A 22665-nucleotide genomic window follows, 5' to 3' on the forward strand; every position below is an offset into this window, starting at 1 on the left:
CAGTGTGTGGTGGGGGGGTGGGGGAGCTGCAGGACTCGCTATCAAAATGTACAAGCTGAATTGTATTGATGTATAGAAACAGAGAAGCTGGATAAACAGGTGCGAGAGAAACCAGTGGAAAGTGTGGGATGAAGAAAGGAATGGCGACAAGGCTGGTGTGAAGAAACACCAGCTGAGGGGCTGAATGGCCTCTGTCAGTGTCGGGTACTTGTCAGTGGGCGGAGTCTCTCCCTTGGTCAATTTTCAGCCTGATTTGTTGCTATGCAGAACAAATACTGACGGAGACTTGCGAGAGGCTGCAGGATCTGAAACAGCGAAATATTTTGTTACAAGCATTTCTGCAGCGTGCAGTAAACAGGAGGAAGACACTGGAGGAACAGAGCAAGAAGCTGCACGATCGGCTACATGTCTTCAGACAGATAGGCAGGTGAGGAAACATACTGAGGGCTCATGGCATGCTGTGGGAGGGCTGAGGGAGCGCTGTTGGAGATACCATGTTCGGCCTGATTTTCGAGTATCCCTTTGAAAACTTTACTGTTTCCTTACTTTGTCTCCTACCTCCCCTATCTGTTTCAGTAAAGCTGAGCAAGATGTGGGAATTGACAGTACCATGGATGGCAAGTTGTGGCACGGCAGTGGTTTGGAACCCGAGGTGCTGGTGAGTATCAGTGGGAGGATGGGCACCAAGGAACCTGTCCCTGCAGCTGAGTCCTGTTGTGTGTTCATGGGGATGATGCTCTGTTCGCATTCTCCTTCTGGGGGAGAAGTGGAATTAATCATTGAGACAGCTGGTTTGGGAGGTAGTGGGTCATTGTACCTCTCTACCTATGCCAGAGGAGAGAGTGGGTAAGGGAGGGGGGGGTGTCACCAACTAGCTAGACCTGAGAGGGGGGATATGCTGGGTGAGGCCCCATTACTACCAATAATAGTCCCACACAGATGGTCGTTTTGTTTAATCTGGACTGGGGGTGCCTTTGGCATCCCAGAAGAAAGCTGAGAGGTGGCCTCATCAAAGTTGTAAAATTAAGTAAGGGGCTTCCATCTGTATATCTACCCGATCATGTTTCAACTTATTGGTATTAGACCAGAACTAGGGAGCAGTGATAGAATCAGAGATGTATAGCATGGAAACGAACCCTTCGGTCCAACTCATCCATGCTGACCACAGCCTGATTTAATCTAGTCCCATTTGCCAGCACTTGGCCCCTATCACTGTAAATTCTTCCGATGCATATACCCATCCAGATACCTTTTAAATGATGCAGGTGTACCAGCCTGCACCACTTCCTCGAGCAGCTCACTCCATACACGCACCATCCTCTGCATGAAAATGATGCCCTTGGGTCCCTTATAATTCTTTCCCCTCTCACCCTAAACCTATGCCCTCTAGTTCTGGACACCGCACCTCAGGGAAAAGACCTTGTCTATTTACCCTATCCATGCCCCTCATGATTTTATAAACCTCTAAGGTCACCCCTCAGCTTCCGACACTCCAGGGAATACAGCCCCAGCCTATCTGAGTCCGTTCAAGCTTCACACCATCCTTCCAATAGGAGGAAGCCCAGAATTGCACGCAATATTCCAACAGTGGCCTAACCAATGTCATTTACAGCCGCACCATGACCTCCCAACTCCTGTACTCCTGACCAATAAAGGAAAACATACCAAATGCTTTTTTCATTATCCTGCCTACCTGTAACTCTACTTTCAAGGAACTATGAACCTGCACTCCAAGGTCTCTTTGTTCAGCAACACTCCCTAGGACCTTACAATTAAGTATATAAAGTCCTGTCTTTATTTACCTTTCCAAAATGCAGCACCTCGCATTTATCGAAATTAAATTCCATCTGCCACTCCTCAGTCCATTGGCCCATCTGCTCAAGATCCCGTTGTGTTCTTTACTGTCCACCACACTTCCAGTTTTGGTGTCATCTGCAAACTTACTACCTACACCTCCTATGTTCTCATCAAAATCATTTCTATAAATACCTCTAACGAATCCGTCAGAGATTTCAGGAAAAACGTTTTCGCTCAGAGTGGGGGAGGATGTGGGACTCATTCTCGGAGGGAGTGGTGGAGGTGAATTGTGTAGGGGGCTGAATTCAGGGCCACAGACGTTTTGTGGATTGTTTTTCTGAAAAAGGGAGATGTTTTGCTGGAGGTTTACATCGTGTACTTGTCAGGGCGATCACAAGAACAGCAGATTTCCAGGGCTACGGTGTAAGTTGTTGTAAAACAGAGACCTGAGGGTATGGAGATCTGAAAGAGAAACAGAAATTGCTGGAGAGACCCAGCTGGTCTGCTGGCATCTGTGGAGAGAGAGCAGAGTTAACATTTCTGGTCCAGTGACCCTTCTTCAGGACCTCAAAGATGGAGATCCTTCGACCCATCTGTCTGTGCTAGCCAGTTTTCTCTGCTTTTATATCCCTTTATGTTATGGACCAGACCAAACTCCCTCAAAATATATCAAAGAGAAGGCCTGTACCTTCTGGGTTGTTTGCAGCTTCTGTTGTTAAATAAGTTAGTTATAACTTATTTAATTGCTTTAAGTATATTATTTAGCTATGAGTCAACTGTTCCAATATAGCAGTATCCCAGATATGCAGTTCGCAAAGGCAAATTCAGCAAAATAGATTGTCTCATGTGTTACCTGCAGCTCAGGAGAAAGGCTCGAGTGGCAGAACTCAAACCTTTAGCCACAGCATAGAGAGTTATATCGAGCAGTTTCGAACCGCTAACCTCAGCGAAACTGAAACCCTGGGTATGTGTGAACCTGATTCCACCCATTCATGCTTCCTTCATCTCGTTTAAAAAAAAAACCACAGAGCTCAAAGGTGTTACCTGCTGCTTCTGAAGCAGAGATGTTGTCACCAGGGTGATGATACCACTCTGCAATAGAAACGACGCAGAATAAGTCTTAAAGGCACAGTATTGTACCAATTGGTCCTTGGATATGTTCCCTCTTCCAGGATTGGACCAATTCTCTTCTGGGTTGTTTGCAGCTTCTGTTGTATTCTGTCAGGGAGTCACAGCAACTCCCTGTACTTAGCCGGGATGTCCTCAACCAAGAATGGTGTCTGTATTTTACAAAAACAAGCTTCCAATCTTGATGAGTAACTTGAACAAAGCTAGTTAGTCCACTAGGGTGAGTTAATAGGAGCAAATTATCGCACAGGCTGGAATCTGCACTGAAAACAAAAAATGCTGGAGATTACAGCAGGTCAAGCAGCATCTGTGGAGAGAGAACAAGCTAACATTTCGGGGTCTAGATGTCTCTTCAGAGCTGTAGTGAGGTGGGAAGGGATTTGGAATGCTGGGAGAGAAAGGCTGTTGATCGTTCAGATTATGTGATCAGAATGTGAGAGTGGCAGAATGATGGTGTGTCTAACTTCCAGACCGGAAAGAACAGATGGTCCCACTAGGGGTTGCAGGAGGGGACAGGGAATACGGTGACAGATTATAACAGGTACAGCTTAAGAGAAAGGGAAGGGATGGCTTCACAATTTGAAGTTGTTGAATTCAATATTAAGTCACTTGACAGCTTTCTGGACTTAATATTGAGGTCAAAACCTTCAGTTTGTGAATGCATTCCCTTCCCTTTCCTTTTAGCTTCACTTTTACATTCTCTCTCTCTGCCATCTGTCCCCCACCCCAGTGGGACTGTCTGTTTTTCCAGTCTGACAGTTAGACACATCGTTGTTCTGCCATTCGCACTTTCTGATCACTTAATCTGAACGATCAACAGCCTTTCTCCCTCAGGATTCTGACCTCCCCAACACCCACACGCACACACACCCCATTATTGAATGAATGCTGCTGCCAACACACTTTATGTCAGCTCTGATGAGGAGTTATCTCAACTTGAAATGTTAGCTTGCTCTCTCTCCGTGGATGCTCTCTGACTCCAGTAATCTCCAGTACATTTGTTGTCAGGGTGAGTTTATAACCCAGTTTCCTGTAGCAGCACCTTGAGCAGTATGGGCAGATGTGTGGCTGATGCCTGTTTAACTCTTAAGAAACAGGCGGTCCTCTTGTAGAGGCTAACTTTCTCCATGGCGCACAAGAAATTGACGGAGATATCTGATTGATTGTGGTGATTTAAGTTAGTGACTGGTTTCGACAAGGGAGACAATGAAAAACTGTTCCCGTTGGCTGATGGTAGGAACATGACCCAGATTTAATGTTCTGGGTAGGAGTAGCAGAGACAAGGTTAGAACGGAAATATTTTTAATGCAGTGAGAGATAATGACCTGGATTCCGTTGACCATGAGGAGGCTGGAGGAGGATTTCACAAAGAAATTGAGGAAAGGTAAGCTTGCGAAACGACTTTCCCTGTGCTCCCACTCCACAGGTTGGAATGACCGGATTTCACTATAGAGGGCTGGCATTGGCTTGATAGACAGATCAGACTCCTTCATTGCTGTAGTGACTCTGTTTTATAAAAATCAACATGTTCTGGATTTGGAACCTGTGAAATATGTCTGTCTCTCTCACTTTCTGCCTTAATCCCTCTTTGTGGCTGTCTGTTTCTCTCTCGCAATCTCCTTCTTTTTCTCTCTGTCCTGCACACGTGCACTCCCTCTCTGTTCCAGACTCCGTCTGTCTCATTTGCTCTCTCTCTCTCTCCTATTCTCTTTCCCTCAGCAAGATGTTCGGGGAACGTGTTTCACGAGATTCCAGCTCCTGAAGTCGTTATATGATGAACAGGAGAGTCCTCTTGGAGGCAGTGGGTAGGTAGCTCCTGTGCTTCATGCATTTGTGGGTCTTCTCTGTCTAGTGCTTGGCAGATCTTGAGCTGAGAATCCAGGCGAGGGAAGTGGCAGTCACCGATGGTGGAGTGATGGGAATCGACAAGTGGCTGGGAGGTGGGTGAGAGGCAAGCATTTGTGTAACATTGAGACTTCAGGGGTTGTAGGGAGTAGAAGAGGTGACAGAGGAAAGGAACAATGTAGGAGCTTAAAGAGGTGACAGGTGGCGAGGGGTGTCAGGGTTGTGGGAAGAGAAGGCGATGGGGGCGGGAGTCAGGGACTGGGGAGGTGACGGAGATGGGCTGGGAGTCGGGGCCGGGGCAGGTGACGGAGATGGGGACAGGGGAGGTGACGGAGATGGGGACGGGAGTCAGGGTTGGGGGAGTTGACGGAGGTGGGGACGGGGAGTTGACGGAGGTCTGGTACGGGTGAGGTGTTCTGTACCTCATGTTTATTAAATGTATTTTTCCTTTGCTCACAGTGACAGGGGCTATGACCTGAGAAGTGACAGTTATCAGCAATGGCTGAACCAGATAGAGGTGAGTGCCAATTCTCCTTGGGATATGGGGTCCCACATACCCACACTCACCAGGGTGTAGGGGCTGGAGGGGGCTGCTGAAATAGGGAGTGCTGTATATGCAGACTTGGGGGTTTTGTCTGGTTTTTTTGCAATTTTCAGCCTTTGTTTTTGTGCAGGGTGTTAATGCATCACACCCACCAACCCACATCCTGGCAGCTGTGCAGACTTTGGCAGCTGAGAACAAAAAGGAACTCATGGAACTCCAATCGAAAGTGGATGTGGGAAAGGACATGGAAGTCCTCAGGTAATCTTTGTTTGGCAGAACTCTTCCTGTGTGCAGGGAGCTTTACTCTGTGTCTAACCCCATGCTGTCCCTGTCCTGGGAGTGTTTGGTGGGGACAGTGTAGTGAGAGCTTTACTTTGTATCTAACCCGGTGCTGTCCCTATCCTGGGAGTGTTTGATTGGGAATAGTGTAGAGGAGACAACAAAGTTTCAGATGCTGGAATCCAAGGGAGACTCGCAGGAGGCTGGAAGAACACAGCAAGCCAGGCAGCATCAGGCGGTGGAAAAGTCAATGTTTCACGTGTAACCCTTCAGGACGAGGAGTGGAGGTGAGGGGAGCTGCAGATGAAGGGGGATCTGAGGGAGATTGTTGAGTCTGAGGGGTGAACACAGGTAGAGGGTACGGCCTGTTTGATAATGGGAGGAGTGAATATGGTTGGTGGCTGGAAGGTAGGGTCAGTAAATGGAATGGAAGGGATGAAGAGAGGCTGGAAAGGGAATTGTGGGATGGGAAGAAAGGTTATTTAAAATTGGAGAACTCGATGTTGAGTCTTCTGGGCAGTATAGAAGAACCTTTACTCTGTATTTAACCCTGTGCTGTCCCTGTCCTGGGAGTGTTGATGGGTGCAGTGTGGAGGGAGCTTTACTTTGAGTTTAAACAAGTAGAGGGACTTTTATTTTCAGCATAAAAGAGTAGAAAGCATTACTCTGTATCTACCCCCATGCATTCTCTGTCCAGAGTGTTTGGGAATACTGTAATAGAAGCTTTACTCCAGTTTAAGAGAGTAGTGGGAGTTTTGCTTCCTATTTAAGAGTGTAGACATGCTAACTCTGTGCCTGACTCCATTAAGTCCTTGACCTTGAAGTGTTTTTTGTTGTGACAGTATTGAGGGTGTGTTTACTTTTTATTTCCATTTCGTGTAAAAGAGAAAATGGCAATTTACTTTCAGTTTACATTTTGTTTAATAGAACAAAGGGAGCTGTACCCTTTATCTAACCCTGAGCTGTCCCTGTCCTGGGTGTGTTTGTGAACAGTGTGAAAAGAGCTCTACTTTCAGTTTAAAAGAAAGAGGAGACTTTACTCCCAGTTGAAATAAGTAAATGAATATTTCTCTGTTTAAAGTGGAGTGTTTGATGGAGACTCAATGTTAAACAAAACACGTAGAGGAGTCTTTAGTTTTAAAGAGTAGAGGCAGTTTTACTCTGTAGCTAAGCCTGTGCTGCACCTGGCATCGAAGTGTTTGTGGGGAAAATGTTGATGAAGGTTTATTTTCCATTTACTTGTGGTTTAAAAACATAGAGAGAGCTTTACTTTAATTTTTTTTAAAGAAAAGAAGAGGCGCATTACTTTTGGTTTGAGAGAGAAGTGTGAGCTTTACTCTGTATCTAGCCCTGTGCAGTCCTTGTCCTGGGAATGTTTGATTGGGGGGGGCAGTGTAGAGGCAACTTTACTTTCATTTTAAAGTTGACAGAGCTGGGCTCTGTACCCTAACAGTGTTCCCTCTGGTTTGAGTCTCTGAGAAGTGTGTGTGTGTTCACTGGAAGCTCTTTAATCAGACTGAGAGTTGTCTCTATGTTAATGATATATCACTGCTGCATCTGGCAATGGTGCCCTTTTTGTTTGCAGGTTCTCTTACAGCCGTTCCCACTTACAGGATGTCTCAGAGGCTCCTGCGGTTCTACGCTCTGTCAAGTCTTTACTTGAGGTTTGTACGATGTGAGAGATTAGCTTTTGAGTGGGAGTGTAAATGTTTGATCAGAGTGAACATATTCCAAGCACAGGGAAAGCCAGCCTGAAACTATCCAGTAATGTCACACTGATCAGCACAAGTTCATCTTTATGATGTACAGTTGGGAAACAGGTCATCCTGTTCCTTGCTTCTTCCCTGTGCGCTCTCCCACAGCAGTCTCCACCCCACCTCTCTACTCCTCTCCCCTCACTCCCTCACCAACATCTCCTTCTATTCCTTTCTTCCTTGTGTTTATACTTCTCCCTATTAATAAATTGACATGTTCCAAACCCCCTCCCTGTGGGAACAAGTTCACATCCTCCCCTCTCCCCTGTGGGAGCAAGCCCCACATTCCCCACCCCCAGCCTTCTGGGGACTCTTTCCTGAGTGCTGAAACTTTCATCCTTGGCCAAATTATGTTGGAATCAACAATCTGTCCAAGATAATATTCAATAAGTGTAAAAGATGCAAGCTGCAGCTGAAGTTTTATGCCGTATCAATTCTTCTCAGTGTCAGTCAATGTAAACTCTCCTCCTGACTCCCCAAGGCACAAGCCAGGACTGTGACTGTATACTCTGCACTTGTCTGTGTAGGTGTAACTCCAAAACAGTCAAGAAGCTTGACACCTTCCAGGACAAAGTCGACCACTTGATTGGCATTCCATACGCAAGCATGTGCTCCCCCCACCTCCAACACTCAGTAGCAGCAGTGTGTACTATCTACAAGATGTTCTGCAGAAATTCACTGGTGGGCCACAGAAAGCAAACCCACGACAACTTCCATCTAGAAAGACAACATATGGGAACACCACCACCTTTTGAGATCCTCTTCAAGTGACTCACCATCCTGACTTGGAAATATATCACCGTTCTTTCACTGTCACTGAGTTGAAGTCCTGGAATTTCCTCCCTGAAGGCATTGTTGGTCAACCCACAGCAGGTGGACTGCAGCAGTTCAAGAAGACAGCCCATCACCAACTTCTGAAAAGGCAATTAGTGATGGAGGATAAATGCTGACCCAGCCACTGACACCTGCGTCCCACAGTGAAATAAATGGAACAGTTCTTGATTATGTCAAAACGCCTTCAGTTTAACAAAACGTTGCTGTGCCTGCAGTTTCCAACTCCCCGCCCCCATCTTTGATGCACTGGTTTTTGTCGTTGCTGCTTGACCAAATGATTGTGTTTCCTTTATTATTTCCTGGGATGTGGCTGTCTGAGGCTGGACCAGCATTTATTGCTCATCCCTAATTGTCCTGGAGAACGTTGGGGTGAACTGCCTTCTTGAACTGTAGCAGTCCCTTCGATTGTCAGTGGATTCCTGCATGCTGTGACCATCAGTGAACCACTTGATCACACAGTAGTCACTGAAAGCTGGCATCCTTCCTGAGACAGACTCCATCTCCGTGCAAAGTTGTTTCAGGGAGTCAGAGGGGAACTTGGAGGAGCTGGTGTTGCATAAGGTCACCCCCTGAGCCTCTGAGATACTGCCCTTACCCTGCTAGCTGGAAGTATTCAGGAATATGCTGCCTCAGGAGACTTGGTAAATTGCTGCAGTGCGACTTGTAGATGGCGCACACTGCTATGACTGAGTGACAGTGATGAAGGGGGCGAATGAACATTGAACATAGAATGTTACAGTGGTATACAGGCCCTTCGGTCTTTGATGTTGCACTGACCTGTAAAATTAATCTGATGCCCATCTAACTACACTGTTCCATTATTCATATGGATGTCCAATGCCCACTTAAATACCCTTAATGTCAGTGAGTCTATTACTACTGCAGTCAAGTCGTTCCATGCACCTATTACTGAGTAAAGAAACTACCCCTGATAACAGTTCTAAATCTATCACCCCTCAATTTAAAGATATATCCCCTTGTGTTAGCCTTCACCATCCGAGGAAAAGGCTCTCACTGTCCACCCTATCTAACCCTCTGATTATCTTGTACATCTAAATTAAGACACCTCTCAACATTCTTCTCTCCAACAAAAACAGCCTCAGTTCTCTCAGCCTTTCCTTGTAAGATCTTCCTTCCATACCAGGCAACATCCTGGTAAATCTCCTCTGAACCCTTTCCAAATCTTCCACATCCTTCCTATAATGCGGTGACCAGAACTGCACGCAATACTCCAAGTACGGCCTTTCCCAGTGTCTTGTGCAGCTGAAGCATGACCTCATGGCTCTGAAACTCAATTCCCCTACCAATTACCGCCAACACATCATATGCCTTTTTAACAGCCCTATCAAACTGGGTGGCAACTTTCAGGGATTTATGCACCTGGACGCTGAGATCTCTCTGTTCATCTACACTGCCAAGAATTTTATCGTTAGCCCAGTTCTCTGCATTCCTCTTCCTACTTCCAAAGTGAACCCCCTTGGTTTCCACATTAAACTCCATTTGCTACTTGGCAAAAGTGAGGACTGCAGATGCTGGAAACCAGTGTCTAGATTAGAGTGATGCTGGAAAAGCACAGCAGGTCAGGCAGCATCCGAGGAACAGGAAAATCGACGTTTCGGGCAAAAGCCCTTCATCAGGAACTTCTCAGCCCAGCTCTGCATCTTATCTATGTCTATCTGTAACCCACAACATCCTTTGATACTATTCACAACTCTGCATGCCTTAGTATCATCTGCAGATTTACTAACCCATCCTTCTACGCCCACATCCAGATCATGTATAAAAGTGACAAACAACAGTGACCCCACAACAGATGGTAACAGCACACCACTGGTAACTGAGCTCCAGGATGTGCATTTCCCATCAGCCACCACCCTCTGTCTTCTCTTAGCTAACCAATTTCTGATCCAAACCGTTAAATCATCTTCAATCCCAAAACTCCGTATTTTGTGCAATAGCCTCCCGTGTGGAACCTGATCAAATGCCTGACAGAAATCCATAAACACCACATCAACCACTTTACCTTCATCTACCTGTTTGGTCACCTTCTCGAAGAACTCAATAAGGTTAGTGAGGCATGACCTACCCTTCACAAAACTGTGTTGACTATCCCTAATCAAATGATTCCATTCCAGATGATTGTAACACCTTACCCTCAACTGAAGTAAGGCTCGCTGGTTTATAATTACCAGGGTTGTCCCAACTTCCTTTCTTAAACAAGAGGACAACGTTGCTATCCTCCAGTCTTCTGGCATTACTCCTGTTGACTGACAATGATGACATAAAGATTGAAGCCAAGGCTCTGCCATCCCCTTCCTGGCTTCCCAGAGAATCCGAGGATAAATCCTATTGGCCCAGGGGTCTTATCTATTTTCGGATCTTCCAAAATTGCTAAAACCTCCTCTTTGTCAACCTCAATCCCATCTAATCTTGTAGCTTATATCTCCGTTTTCTCGCTAATGTGAATACTGACGAAAAGTATTCATTAAGTGCTTTCCCTATGTCCTCATATTCCACACACAACTTCCCACTACTGTCTTTGAATGGCCCTAATCTTACTCTAGTCATTCTTTCATTCCTGATATACTTATAGATGGCCTTAGGGTTTTCCTTGATCCTATCTGCCAGCAACTTCTCATGTCCCCTCTTCTTAGCCCTCTCTTTAGGTCTTTTCTGGCTAACTTATAACTCCCAAGCCCCCAACTGAGCCTTCACGCCACATCCTCACATAAGCCGCCTTCTTCCTCTTGACAAGAGCTTCAACTTCTTTAGTAAACCATGGCTCCCTCTATCAACAACTACCTCCCTGCCTGATAGGTATATACTTTTCAAAGACCCAGTAGCTGTTCCTTGAATAAACTCCACATTTCAAGTTTGTCCATCCCCCTGCAGTTTCCTTCCCTGTGCTATGCATCCTAAATCTTGCCTAATCCTGTCATAATTGCCTTTCTCCAGTTCTACCTCTTTCCTTGCAGTGTATACCTATTCCTGCCTATTGCGTAAGCATAACCGAATTACAGTCACTATTGCCAAAGTACTCACCTATCTCCAAATCTAACAACTGACTGGGTTCATTTCGGTAAAAACAATGACTGCAGATGCAGGAAACCAGATCCTGGATTAGTGGTGCTGGAAAAGCACAGCAGTTCAGGCAGCATCCGAGGAGCAGTAAAATCGACGTTTCGGGCAAAAGCCCTTCATCAGGAATTTCCCAGTACCAAATCCAATATGGCGTTGTCCCTTTTTGCCCTGTCTATGTACTGTGTCAGAAAATCCTCCTGCACAAACTGACCTGTCTAAATTAACAACTGGAAGTTAAAGTCCCCCATAACAATTACTCTGTTACACTTGCTCCTATTGAGAACCATCTTTGCTATCCTTTCCTCTACATCCCTGGAACAATTCAGAGGCTTATAGCAAACTCCCAACAGGGTGACCTCGCCTTTCCTGTTTCTAACCTCAGCCCAAACTACCTCAGTGGATGAGTCCTCAAACATTATCTCAGCTGCTGTAATATTATCCTTGATTAACAATGCCTCTTCTTCCCCTCTTCTCCTCCCCCCCCCCCCCCTCCCCGCCACCCAGAACCCCTGGCTGAAACATCTTAATCCTGGAATCTGCAACAACCATTCCTGACCCTCCTCTAGCCATGTCTCTGAGATAGTCACAACATCAAACGCTTGTTGATGTGGGGCTGGAATGGTCTGTGGTAATGTCGAACTGCCCTGCGTTATCTCCCAGAGGGGAGGCAGTTAAATTGCGTTTTTGTGTGGTCCCTCGGCAGGAGAGATGGCGAGACTGTGAGGTCCGAGCAGTGGAGAAGATCGGGGCCCTCAGGCGGGAGAAGGAAATGAGTGGCAGGCTGACGGCACTGAATAAGGAGTTTAATCGCCTGTTGGAGGAACAGTATGCGCATGATGCTGAGCTCCTGTCTGCTGTCAGGTCAGAAGCTTTGTCCCCTCTTCGACAGCGTTTAGAAAGCACCTTGTGGTGAGGTTAGCTCAGTTGGTGGGATGGCTGGTTTGCAGTGCAGAGTGATGCCAGCTGTGAGGGTTCAATTGCTGCATTGGCTGAGGTTGCCATGAAGGAATCTGCTTCTCAACCTCTTCCCTCACCTGAGTAAACCACTTTGGGTAAAACACCATAGTCCTAGAACTGTCCAGCATGGAACCAGACCCTTTGGTCCAACCCGTCCTTGCCAACCAGATATCCTCATCTAGTCCCGTTTGCCAACATTTGGCCCATATCCCTCCAAACCCTTCCTATTCATATACCCATCCAGATGCCTTTTAACTGTTGTAATTGTACCAACCTCCACCACTTCCTCTGGCAGCTCATTCCACACAATGCACCACCCTCTAAGTGGAAAGAAAATTGCCCCTTACGGCCGTTTTTAAATCCTTCCCCTCTTACCTTAAACATATGCCATCTAGTTTTGGACATTCCCATTCTAGGGAGAAGACCTTGGCTATTCATCCTGTCCATGCCCCTCATGATTTTATAAGGCCACCCCTTAGTCTCTGTGACACTCCATTGAAAACAGACGCAGCCTATTCAGCCTCTCCCTACTCAAACCCCTCCCAACCCTGGCAACATCCTTGCAAATCTTTTCTGAACCCTTTCAAATTTCACAATATCTTTTGTGTAGCAGGGAGACCAGAATTGAACGCAGTTTTCCAAAAGTGGCCTAACCAATATCATATACAGCCGCAACATGACCTCTCAACTCCTATACTCAGTGCTCTGACCAATGAAGGCAAGTGTACCAAACATCACCTTTGCTACCCTGCATACCTGTGACTCCAGTTTCAAGAAACTACAAACCTGGACCTCAAGGTCTCATGGGTTGGCAACACTCCCCAGGACCTTACTATTAGTGTATAAGTCGTGCCCTAATTTGCCTAACTAAAATACAGCACCTCACATTATTCTAAATTAAACTCCATCTGCCACTCCCAGGCCGTCTGATCAAGCTCCTGTTTTGTTCTTGCTGTTCACTGCACCAGCAATGTTGGTGTGATCTGCAAACTTCCTAACCATACTGCCTATATTCATATAAGTGTCTATAAATTATAGACAAGAAGTAGTGGACCCAGCAGCAACCCTTATGGCACACTGCGAGTCACAGGACTCCAGTCTGAAAAGCAGCCCTCCATCACGAACCTATGCTAACCAGTCTACCGTCCAGAACCTTGTCGAATGCCTTACTGAAGCCAGTATAGACAACATACCCTACTCTGTCGTCATCAATCCTCTTCATTACTTCTTCAAAAAACTCAATAAAGTTAGCGAGACATGATTTTCCCCAGCATAAAAACCACTTTGAGTATCCCTAATCAGTTCCAAATACACGTGAATCCTGTCCCTCCGAATCCCTTCCAACAATTTTATAAAATCATTGAATTCTTAGTGTGGAGATAGGCCATTCAGCCCATCAAGTCCACACCGATCCTCCGAGGAGCATCCCACCCAGATCCTGTGACACAGCAGTGTGAACCACCGAGCCACTATGACACACCAACTTACCCATCACTGAAGTCACGCTCCCTGGTCTATAATTCCCTGGCTTTTCCTTACCACCTTTCCTAAATAATGGCACCTTGTGAGCTAACCTCCAGTCTTTTGGCACTTTGACCATGGCTATGGATAATGCAAGTATCTTGGCATGGGGCCCAGCCTTCCCTTCCCTAGCTTCAGTGGAGATCAGCGAACAGGGACCACAGAGGACAGAATGGTAAACCGAATCCTTTGTAAGATGGGACCATATAGATGGCAGAGGTTGGAGCTGCCAGGTAGGCTGCCAGTGGAATAGCCGGGTGCTGTCAACCTTTCTGCAGACGTTGAGCGGCATCGCTGGTCTCACCTGTAGCCATGTCTCACTGGACAGTGCGCTTGTGTTTGTGACAGGGAGGCCTTGGAGCTGGAACTGACTGCGATGGAGAAGAGGAGCTACCTCCAGGAGCTCTCGGAACAGGCTCAGCTCTTAGCTAATTCCATAGAAGCCAAGAACCGTGAGATCCAGAACCTGCAGCAAAAGCACAGCAGCATTCTCCACTTCCAAGCTCTCGTGGTAAGTCTGCTGTTGAGGTAGGGGCTGGGCGAGACTGACAGGATCTGCCTGTGACCTGCTGGAGCGAAGTTTTACACCCTCTGACCTTTCTGTGTTCCCTCCAACCCCTGGTCTCTGAGGGCTCTCCCCAGTGTGAAATGTCATGTGTCCGCGATTATCCTGTGCAGTTGTCGATGGATTTGAAAGTATATTCCACCATTTTCAGACAGGAATCACAGCAGAACATCTTCTCTGCAAAGATGTGGCTGTCCTGTGGCTTCACAGCCAATGAGTGATGTTCAGTAATGTGAGTTCACTTAGAAAAGCCCTTTGGTGCACAGTGCTATCCCACAAGCAGAATGAGAATGACTCCTCCCACCTGTTTTTCAGTGATACCGGTGAAGGAATAAGTATCGGTCCCAGACGTCAGGGAGGACTGCTTCCTGCTTATCATCAAGATAAGCACACCCACACGAGAGGGCAGACGCAGTTTCTTTTTATAGTGTCAAATCAGAGATGACATCCCTGCTGGTGCAGTGCTCCCGTGGTACTGGTGCGGCAGTCCCTTAGTGCTTCCCCTTGGAGTGTTGTCTGGAGTTTTGTACTCCGCCCCCTGTAGTCAGGTCCTGTGACCGAGTTTGTCTGACAGGGTGAATTATTCCTGCGATGCTGACTTGATCTGTTAAAAGGCCAGTTACAGGGTGTGTCCTGTCAGGGGCACTGTGCCTCTGATGTTCCTTGTTTTCCTCCATTTTTCTAACAACTGTTGTTTGCAGGAGACAAAGCAAGATCTCATCCGTGCTCTAGTGAAAGGGAATTCATCAGCCAAGAGTCAACTTATGAAGACACAAATGGAGGTCAGTCTCCCACTCACCTGTCCCATCTCAGGAACTCTAAACCTTACTAGCATTAGTGAGGCAAGGAACAGGAAGTGAGTGCAGCTAAACATGTGGTTATAGGGTTAGTGCAGGAGGGAGGGCTTCAGAAACGTAGGTCATTGGGGTACCTTCTGGGAAGGTGGGACCTGTACATGAAGGACAGGTTGTACTTAAACTGAAGGTGCACCAATGTCCTGAGCGGGAGATTTGCTAGTGCGCTTTGGGAGGGTTTAAACTAATTTAGGAGGGGAATGGGAAGGAAAGCTACAGATCAGAGGGTAGTTGTTGTACGGGCAGAAAGAGAATGCAAGGAGTCTGTCAGGAAGGATACACAGTTGATAGGGATGGGTTAAAGTGTCTGTTTCAATGCAAGGAGTGTAAGGAATAAGAGTTATGAGCTTAGAGCATGGATTGGTACTGGGAACTATGATGCTGTAGCAGTAACAGAGACATGGATTTCACAGGAGCAGGAATGGTTGCTGAATGTTCAAGGGTTTAGGTCTTCTTAAAAAGAACTGGGAGGGGGGCTATTAGAGGAGGGTAAGTAGCATTATTAACTAGAGACGCACTGGAGCTGCAGAAGAGACGTGTGTTGAGGAAGGTTTGTCAACTGAGTCAGTATAGGTGGAAGTCAGTAACAGGAAAGGAGCAGCAGAGAGATGGAAGAACAGATTGTACAGTAGATCCTGGAAAGGTGCAGATGTAGCGGAGTTATTGTTATGGGTGACTTCAACATCCCCCAATATTGATTGGAACCTCCTCAGTGCAGGTGGTCTGAATGGAGCTGATTTTTGTCAGGTTTGTCCAAGAGGGATTTCTGACTCAGACCAACTAGAAGGGAGGCCATATTGGATTTGGTGCTTGGCAACGAGTCAGGCCAGGTGTCAGACCTCTCAGTGGGACGGCATTTCGGTGACAGTGACCACAACTGCCTCACCTTTACTGTAGCCATGGAGAGGGATAGGAACAGACAGTCTGGGAAGGTATTTAATTGGGGGAGGGGAAATTATACTGCTCTTAGACGGGAGCTGTGAAGTATAAATTGGGAACAATTGTTATATGGGAATTGCACAACAGAAATGTGGATGATGTTTAAGGAGCGCTTGTGCAAATGTTGGGTAACTTTGTGCCACTGAGACAGGCAAGGAATAGTAAGGTGAAGGAGCTTTGGATGTCAAGAGCAGAGGAGTTTCTCATCAAAAGAAGAAAGAAGCTTACTTGAGGTTGAGGAAGCAAGGATCTGGCACAGATTTAGAGTATTACAGGGTAGCTAGGAAAGAACTCCAGAATGGACTGAGGAGAGCTAGGAGGGGGCATGAAAAAGCCTTGGCAGGGTGGATTAGGGAAAACCCAAAGACATTCTACATGCACACAAGGAGTAAGAAAATGATCAGAGAGAGGGATAGTGAAGGGAACTTGTGCCTGGAGTCTGAAGAGGTAGGGGAGGCCCTAAATGAGTTTTGTTTGCTTCGGTGTTCACTAGAGAGAGGGATCTTGTTGATAATGAGAGCTCTGTGGACCCGGTGAATAGGCTTGAACAGATTGATGCAAAGATGGGCGGCACGGTGGCACAGTGGTTAGCACTGCTGCCTCACAGCGCCAGAGACCCGGGTTCAATTCCCGCCTCAGGCGACTGACTGTGTGGAGTTTGCACGTTCTCCCCGTGTCTGCGTGGGTTTCCTCCGGGTGCTCCGGTTTCCTCCCACAGTCCAAAAGATGTGCAGGTCAGGTGAATTGGCCATGCTAAATTACCCGTAGTGTTAGGTAAGGGGTAGATGTAGATGTAGGGGTATGGGTGGGTTACGCTTCGGCGGGGCGGTGTGGACTTGTTGGGCCGAAGGGCCTGTTTCCACACTGTAAGTAATCTAATCTAATCTAATAGTGGACATGCTAGAAATTCTGGGAAGTGTCAAGATCGATAAGTGCCCAGGGTCGGACCAGATATATCCAAGGAATGAGATTGTTGCGCCTCTAACGATGATCTTTGCATCCTCACTCTCCATGGCAGTAGTACTGGCTGATTGGAGGGAGGCGAATGTTGTTCCTCTGGTCAAGAAAGGGAATATGGAAATCCCTGGGAATTACAGACTAGTCAGTCTTGCACTTGTGGTAAGCAAGGTACTGGAAAGGATTCCGAGTGAAAGGATTTATGACCATTTGGAAAAATGTAGTTTGGTTAAAGATAGCATGGTTTTGTGAGGGGCAGGTCATACCTCACCAGTTTTATTGAGATTTTGAGGATGTGACGAGAAAAGTTGACAAAAGGTCAAGCAGTGGATGTGGTGTATTTGGATTTCAGGGAAGGCATTTAATGAGGTTCCCCACGGTAGGCTCATTCAGAAAGTTAGGAGATATGGGATACAGGGAAATTTGGCTGTCTGGATAGAAAGTTGGCTGGCCGAAAGAAGACAGCGAGTGCTAGTGGATGGAAAGCATTCCGCCTGGAGGTCGGTGATCCCACAGGGATCAGTGCTTGGGCATCTGCTCTTTGTAGTTTTTATAAATGATTTGGATGAAGAAGTGGGAGGGTGGGTTAGTAAATTTGCCGATGACACAGCGGTTGGTGGTGTTGTAGATTGTAGCCTGCAACAACCCTTGACACAACGAGACATTGACAGGGTGGAAGAGCTGGGCTGAGAACTGGCAGATGGGAGTTCAACCTCGACAAATGCGAAGTGATTCAATTTGCAAGGTCAAATTTGAATCCTGAATATGGGGTTAAAAGCAGGATTATTGGCAGTGTAGAGGAACAGTGGGATCTGGAGTTCACGTACATAGATCCCTCAAAGTTGCCATACATGTTGATGGGGTTTTTAAGAAGGCATATGGTGTTTTGGCTTTCATTAACAGGGGGTGTGACTTTAAGAGCTGCAGCTCTCTAAAATCCTGGTTAGACCACACTTGGAATATTGTGTCCAGTTCTTACAATGAGGCGACCAGAGGAACGTAGATACTTTAGAGAGGGTGCAGAGGAGATTTATCAGGATGCTGCCTGGATTGGAAGATTTGTCCTATGAAGAGAGGTTGAATGAGCTAGGGCTCGAGAAGAAGGAAGAGAGGTGACTTGATAGAGGTGTACAAGATAATGAGATTAAAAAATCACACAACACCAGGTTATAGTCCAACAGATTTAATTGGAAGCACACTAGCTTTCAGAGCGACGCTCCTTCATTAGGTGATAGTGGAGGGCATCTCCAAATCAAGATAATGAGAGCCATAGATAGCCAGAGACATTTTCCCCAGGGCAAAAATGGCTGTCACGAGGGGTCATAATTTTAAGATGATTGTAGAAAGGTATAGGGGAGATGTCAGAGGTGGGTTCTTTACACAGAGTATGGAATGCACTGCCAGTGGTGGGAGTGGAGTCAGATACATTAGGAACATTAAGCGACTGCAGACCAAGCACATGGATGGCAGTAAATTGAGGGGTGTGTAGGTTAGGTTGATCTTCGATTAAGATGAATGCTTGGCATAATATTGTGGGGCAAATGGTCTGTACCGTGCTGTACTGTTCTATGTTCTTACTCCGCTGACAAACCCACCCCCCCACCCCCTCTGCTGCCACCACCACCACTCTCCCCTTTCCACACCAAAACACACACTCTTTTTAAGATGCTCCTTAATAATCGGTCTCATTGAGCAAGCTTTCTGGTTGCCTGTCTCATTGTGTCTCAGGCCGGGTGTTCCGGTCCCCTGACTGTGGAGTTATTTTTTTATTTTTCAACTTGGTTCGGGGAGCTATATAAATGCAGCCGGCTGCTGTCATTGTAGATTGGCTCCTTCATGAGGCAGAAGCTTGGGGTGCAGGAGGATCCTATTCGCTCACTGACCGAGGAGCTCCACAATTCCGTCAGCAGGGAAGTGAACCTCTTCACAGGAATTTCACTGCCGAACCTGGATCGCCGACTTGTAGGAAAGTGAGTAACGATGACTTGGTTTTTGGGAGGGGGGGGGGGGGGGGGGGGGGCGGTGGGTGTGTACAAAATCCCTCTTAATATTGGGCTCTTCAGGAGCCAAGTGTGATACTTTTTGTTCAGCACCTTCCCCATGTCCAGCTTCACAGTGAGTGCACTCCCCTCTGAGCCAGGGCAGTCCACGTTTGAGAGTCCACTGTAATGAACGGTGCACAAAATTCAAGCTGACAGTTCCCAATCAGTGCTGAGGGAGCGCCGCACTGTCGGAGGGTCAGTGCTGAGGGAGCGCCGCACTGTCGGAGGGTCAGTGCTGAGGGAGCACCGCACTGTCGGAGGGTCAGTGCTGAGGGAGCGCCGCACTGTCGAGGGGTCAGTGCTGAGGGAGCGCCGCACTGTCGGGGGGGGTCAGTGCTCAGGGAGAATTTTATTGTGAATCCCATCATTCTATCAGCAAACCCTGATTCTCTCCAGGTTTTCATATAACGTTATGGTTGAGTGACTGTACTTTGTGTGGCATTTAATTCTGTAACTCTGCCCTTCCAGCCTATTTGACCTTTCATTATACAGGGCATGTATGACATTTTAATCACCCCCTCCAAACTGTGCAACCCCTCTCTGATCAACATCGAATTGAATTTGCAACGATACTTGACCAATGGTTCAGATCTTGTTTTCCTCCTGTATTAACTCGCCCGTGGCCAATTTGAATGGCTAAGCCATATGAAGGCTGGTGTAAAGGCGGTGGGCATTGTGGCCTGGGCTGTGCGGGATCCTGGATGTGTTATTTCATTACCTGGCTGTTGTTTTGGAGGTTTTGCAGTGTCTTGTTCTCTCCAGGTTCCAGAGGCTTCCTGCCCACAAACTGTCAATCCACAAACTGGACTCTTCATTGAACAATCGTCAATTCTTCCAGGGCCTCAAGAAGAGTATGTATTTCCCGTTCTACAAGGTAATGACAATGTGCATTTATGGAGCACATTGAATGCTGTAAAACATGCCCAGTGTGTTGCAGGCGTATCAACCAAGCAGTATCTAACACTTAACTCATGAGGGAATGTGTTGGGGACCCAACATTCAGTCAGAGATTTCGCTTTTTAATGAGTCTCTTCGTGAAGAAGAGAGATACAGGGGTGGGGCGGGAGCGACAGGGACAGAAGGGGAAAGTTGGGGATGGTGCAGAGAGACAGAGATGGGCACAGGCAGAGAGACTTTAGGGAGAAAATTCCAGAGCTCGGTGCCAGGCTGTTAAAGCATGGCCACCACTGGCAGAGTAATGGGAATCGGGGAATGCTTGTGGGGAGAGGTTTATCACCCAATGAGAAGCCAGTGTTAGCTGAGGACGTAACCCTGGGGCAGGGATGGGACCTATAATAGTTGGAACCCCCGCCTGCCCTGATGCATACAGACAGACACGTGCACAGAGACAGGGAGACGAGCAGAGGCACCCATCCCTCAGTGGTGCAGAACTTCACTGAAGCACAGCGAGAGTCCCTTCGGCCCATCGAGTCCCTGTGTCCACTCCTTGGAAAACTCCATTCCATTCATTCTCACTTCCTTCCCTTTCCCATTCAGCTATCTCCCTTTGGTATTGTGGAATAACTCTCTGCCTCTCTCCCCAGGCTCCTGAATTCCTGCTGGAGCATGCAGCCAAGATGAAGGTGGAGCGCAGGTCACTGGAAGCAGCTCTGCTCCATCAGAGAGACTCTGTGCAGACCCTGCAGAGACGAGACAACATCACGCCGGTCACTGATGCAGACGGTAAGGTGGTGGGGGGGGTAGGGTGAAGAGTCCACTGTGTGGCTAACAGAGGAGGAGGCGAGACAGATTGTGGGAATACCTCATCACAACCCAGAGACACTGTTATAACGCTGCTGGAGCGGTGAAATATTTGAGGATTAAAGAGAGATTCCCATTCCTGGCTCAGGATACCTGAAGCCATAAATGCAATGGAGGGCCTTTTTCTGAATTGAGCTCACACTTTAATGAAGAAAACAGAAGCAGCCATTTTACATACAGCAAGACCCCACATGCAGCATGAAGCACAGCCACACCATCTGTCAGTTTAAGTTCTCGCCTTACGACAGCGCGGCACTCCCACGGCACTGAACCTCTGTCGGCCCGGCACTGAGCCTCTGTCGGCACCGGTGCTCCCTCGGCACAGCCTCTGTCGGCGCCGGCGCTCCCTCGACGCTGAGCCTCTGTCGGCGCCGGCGCTCCCTCGACGCTGAGCCTCTGTCGGCGCCGGCGCTCCCTCGATGCTAAGCCTCTGTCGGCGCGGCGCTCCCTCGGCGCTGAGCCTCTGTCAGCGCGGTGCTCCCTCGGCGCTGAGCCTCTGTCGGCGCGGTGCTCCCTCGACGCAGCATTCCCTCGGCGCTGAGCCTCTGTCGGCTTGGCGCTCCCTCGGCGCTGTGCCTCTGTTGGCTCGGCGCTGAGCCTCTGTCGGCGCGGCGCTTCCTCGGCGCTGAGCCTAGTAACTTGTGTCTCTTTCTGCTCTTCCCTTCCCAGCTCTGATTGAGCGCATCCTCTTGCAGAGCTCTGAGTGTGACCAGAATACAATTTCAAACATTCACAAACTCTTGAATCAGTGCCTTCAAGCCACTGAGTTTACCACTGAACTGAGGAACGATGTCCAGGACTGGTAAGTGATCAGATGTACCTGATACCTGCTGATGATGTTACTCGGTAACTCAATGCCCTGGGTTTGTTTAGCTCAGTTGGCTGGATGGCTGATCCATGATAGAGTAGTGCCAACAGCATGGATTAAATTCCTGCATCAGCTCAGGTTACCATGAAGAACTCTCCTTCTCAATCTCTCCACTCTGCTGAGGCGTGGTGACACTCAGGTTAAACCACCTGCAGTCATCCCTCTCTAATGTGACAGCAGCCCCATGGGCTGGTAAGACGATGCAGACTTTACCTTTATCGAGTCCCAGTCCAGGGCTAGATGGCCAACAAGGGTTTGTGTGGATGACACTACCAAACAGGTTGGTCTCAGCCCTGTATATCCCTGCCCTTCCTGGGAGCAGGAGCGAGCCCTGATCTGCTGTGTGATGGGGAGAATGAAATTGGAGCCTTTGCTGGCTGCCACATACTGATAAAATGTGCCAGTCACCACGAGAATACGGGCAGCCTGTTGAGGGCTAAGGCTGGGGAGAGGGTGGGTCAGCTGGTTAGGTTCCAATCAACTGGCAGCATGGGGTCCGATGCCCTTTCCTATTGAGATGTCATTGGGAGAGCAGGGGGTGTTCAAGGTGGGAAGTTTGACCCCCATTAAGATACGGGGAAGGCAAGAGAGGGATTAAGGACCACACCCCCAGCCTGTGGGTGTTGTGGAGGGAGTATTTACCCTGTGGCTTAGCAGGGCAGTGTAGAAGGTTGGAATTAAACCCTGGTCTTTCTGTCCCTGGCTTGGTTATGTTGAAAGTGGCTGCTTCCCATCCCCCTTCACGGTTTTGGTGATCAGCCAATGGTGACCCTCTGTGTCGAAGCCCACATCAAGTGAATGTTATCGATGAATTGTGAGATTAACCTGCAGTTCGTTCTGAGGCTGTAGAATTTTAAACAGGGTCGAGTGTGCAGCGGCTTTGGGAATCACCCCAGCACAGCTCTTCATCAGCTCAGTCCACCCTTAGCGCCACCCCAG

General features: G+C 47.7%; 1 protein-coding gene across 3 annotated transcripts in view; it reads left to right on the top strand.

Annotated features, from left to right (window-relative positions):
* haus5 (HAUS augmin-like complex, subunit 5) overlaps positions 1 to 22665 on the top strand; it is a 74264-nt gene that overhangs the window by 50976 nt on the left and 623 nt on the right. For all 3 annotated transcript variants that reach the window (XM_072553611.1, XM_072553613.1, XM_072553612.1), the window contains exons 7-19: positions 268 to 427; positions 577 to 658; positions 4645 to 4730; positions 5230 to 5287; positions 5445 to 5572; positions 7179 to 7257; positions 11966 to 12123; positions 14089 to 14251; positions 15007 to 15087; positions 18880 to 19025; positions 19860 to 19971; positions 20642 to 20780; positions 21528 to 21660. In XM_072553611.1, coding sequence (XP_072409712.1) covers positions 268 to 427; positions 577 to 658; positions 4645 to 4730; positions 5230 to 5287; positions 5445 to 5572; positions 7179 to 7257; positions 11966 to 12123; positions 14089 to 14251; positions 15007 to 15087; positions 18880 to 19025; positions 19860 to 19971; positions 20642 to 20780; positions 21528 to 21660 — 1525 coding nt within the window. The remainder of the gene's footprint in view (positions 1 to 267; positions 428 to 576; positions 659 to 4644; positions 4731 to 5229; positions 5288 to 5444; positions 5573 to 7178; positions 7258 to 11965; positions 12124 to 14088; positions 14252 to 15006; positions 15088 to 18879; positions 19026 to 19859; positions 19972 to 20641; positions 20781 to 21527; positions 21661 to 22665) is intronic.

Source organism: Chiloscyllium punctatum, chromosome 34 (genome assembly GCF_047496795.1).
Source record: "Chiloscyllium punctatum isolate Juve2018m chromosome 34, sChiPun1.3, whole genome shotgun sequence".
NCBI lineage: Eukaryota > Metazoa > Chordata > Chondrichthyes > Orectolobiformes > Hemiscylliidae > Chiloscyllium > Chiloscyllium punctatum.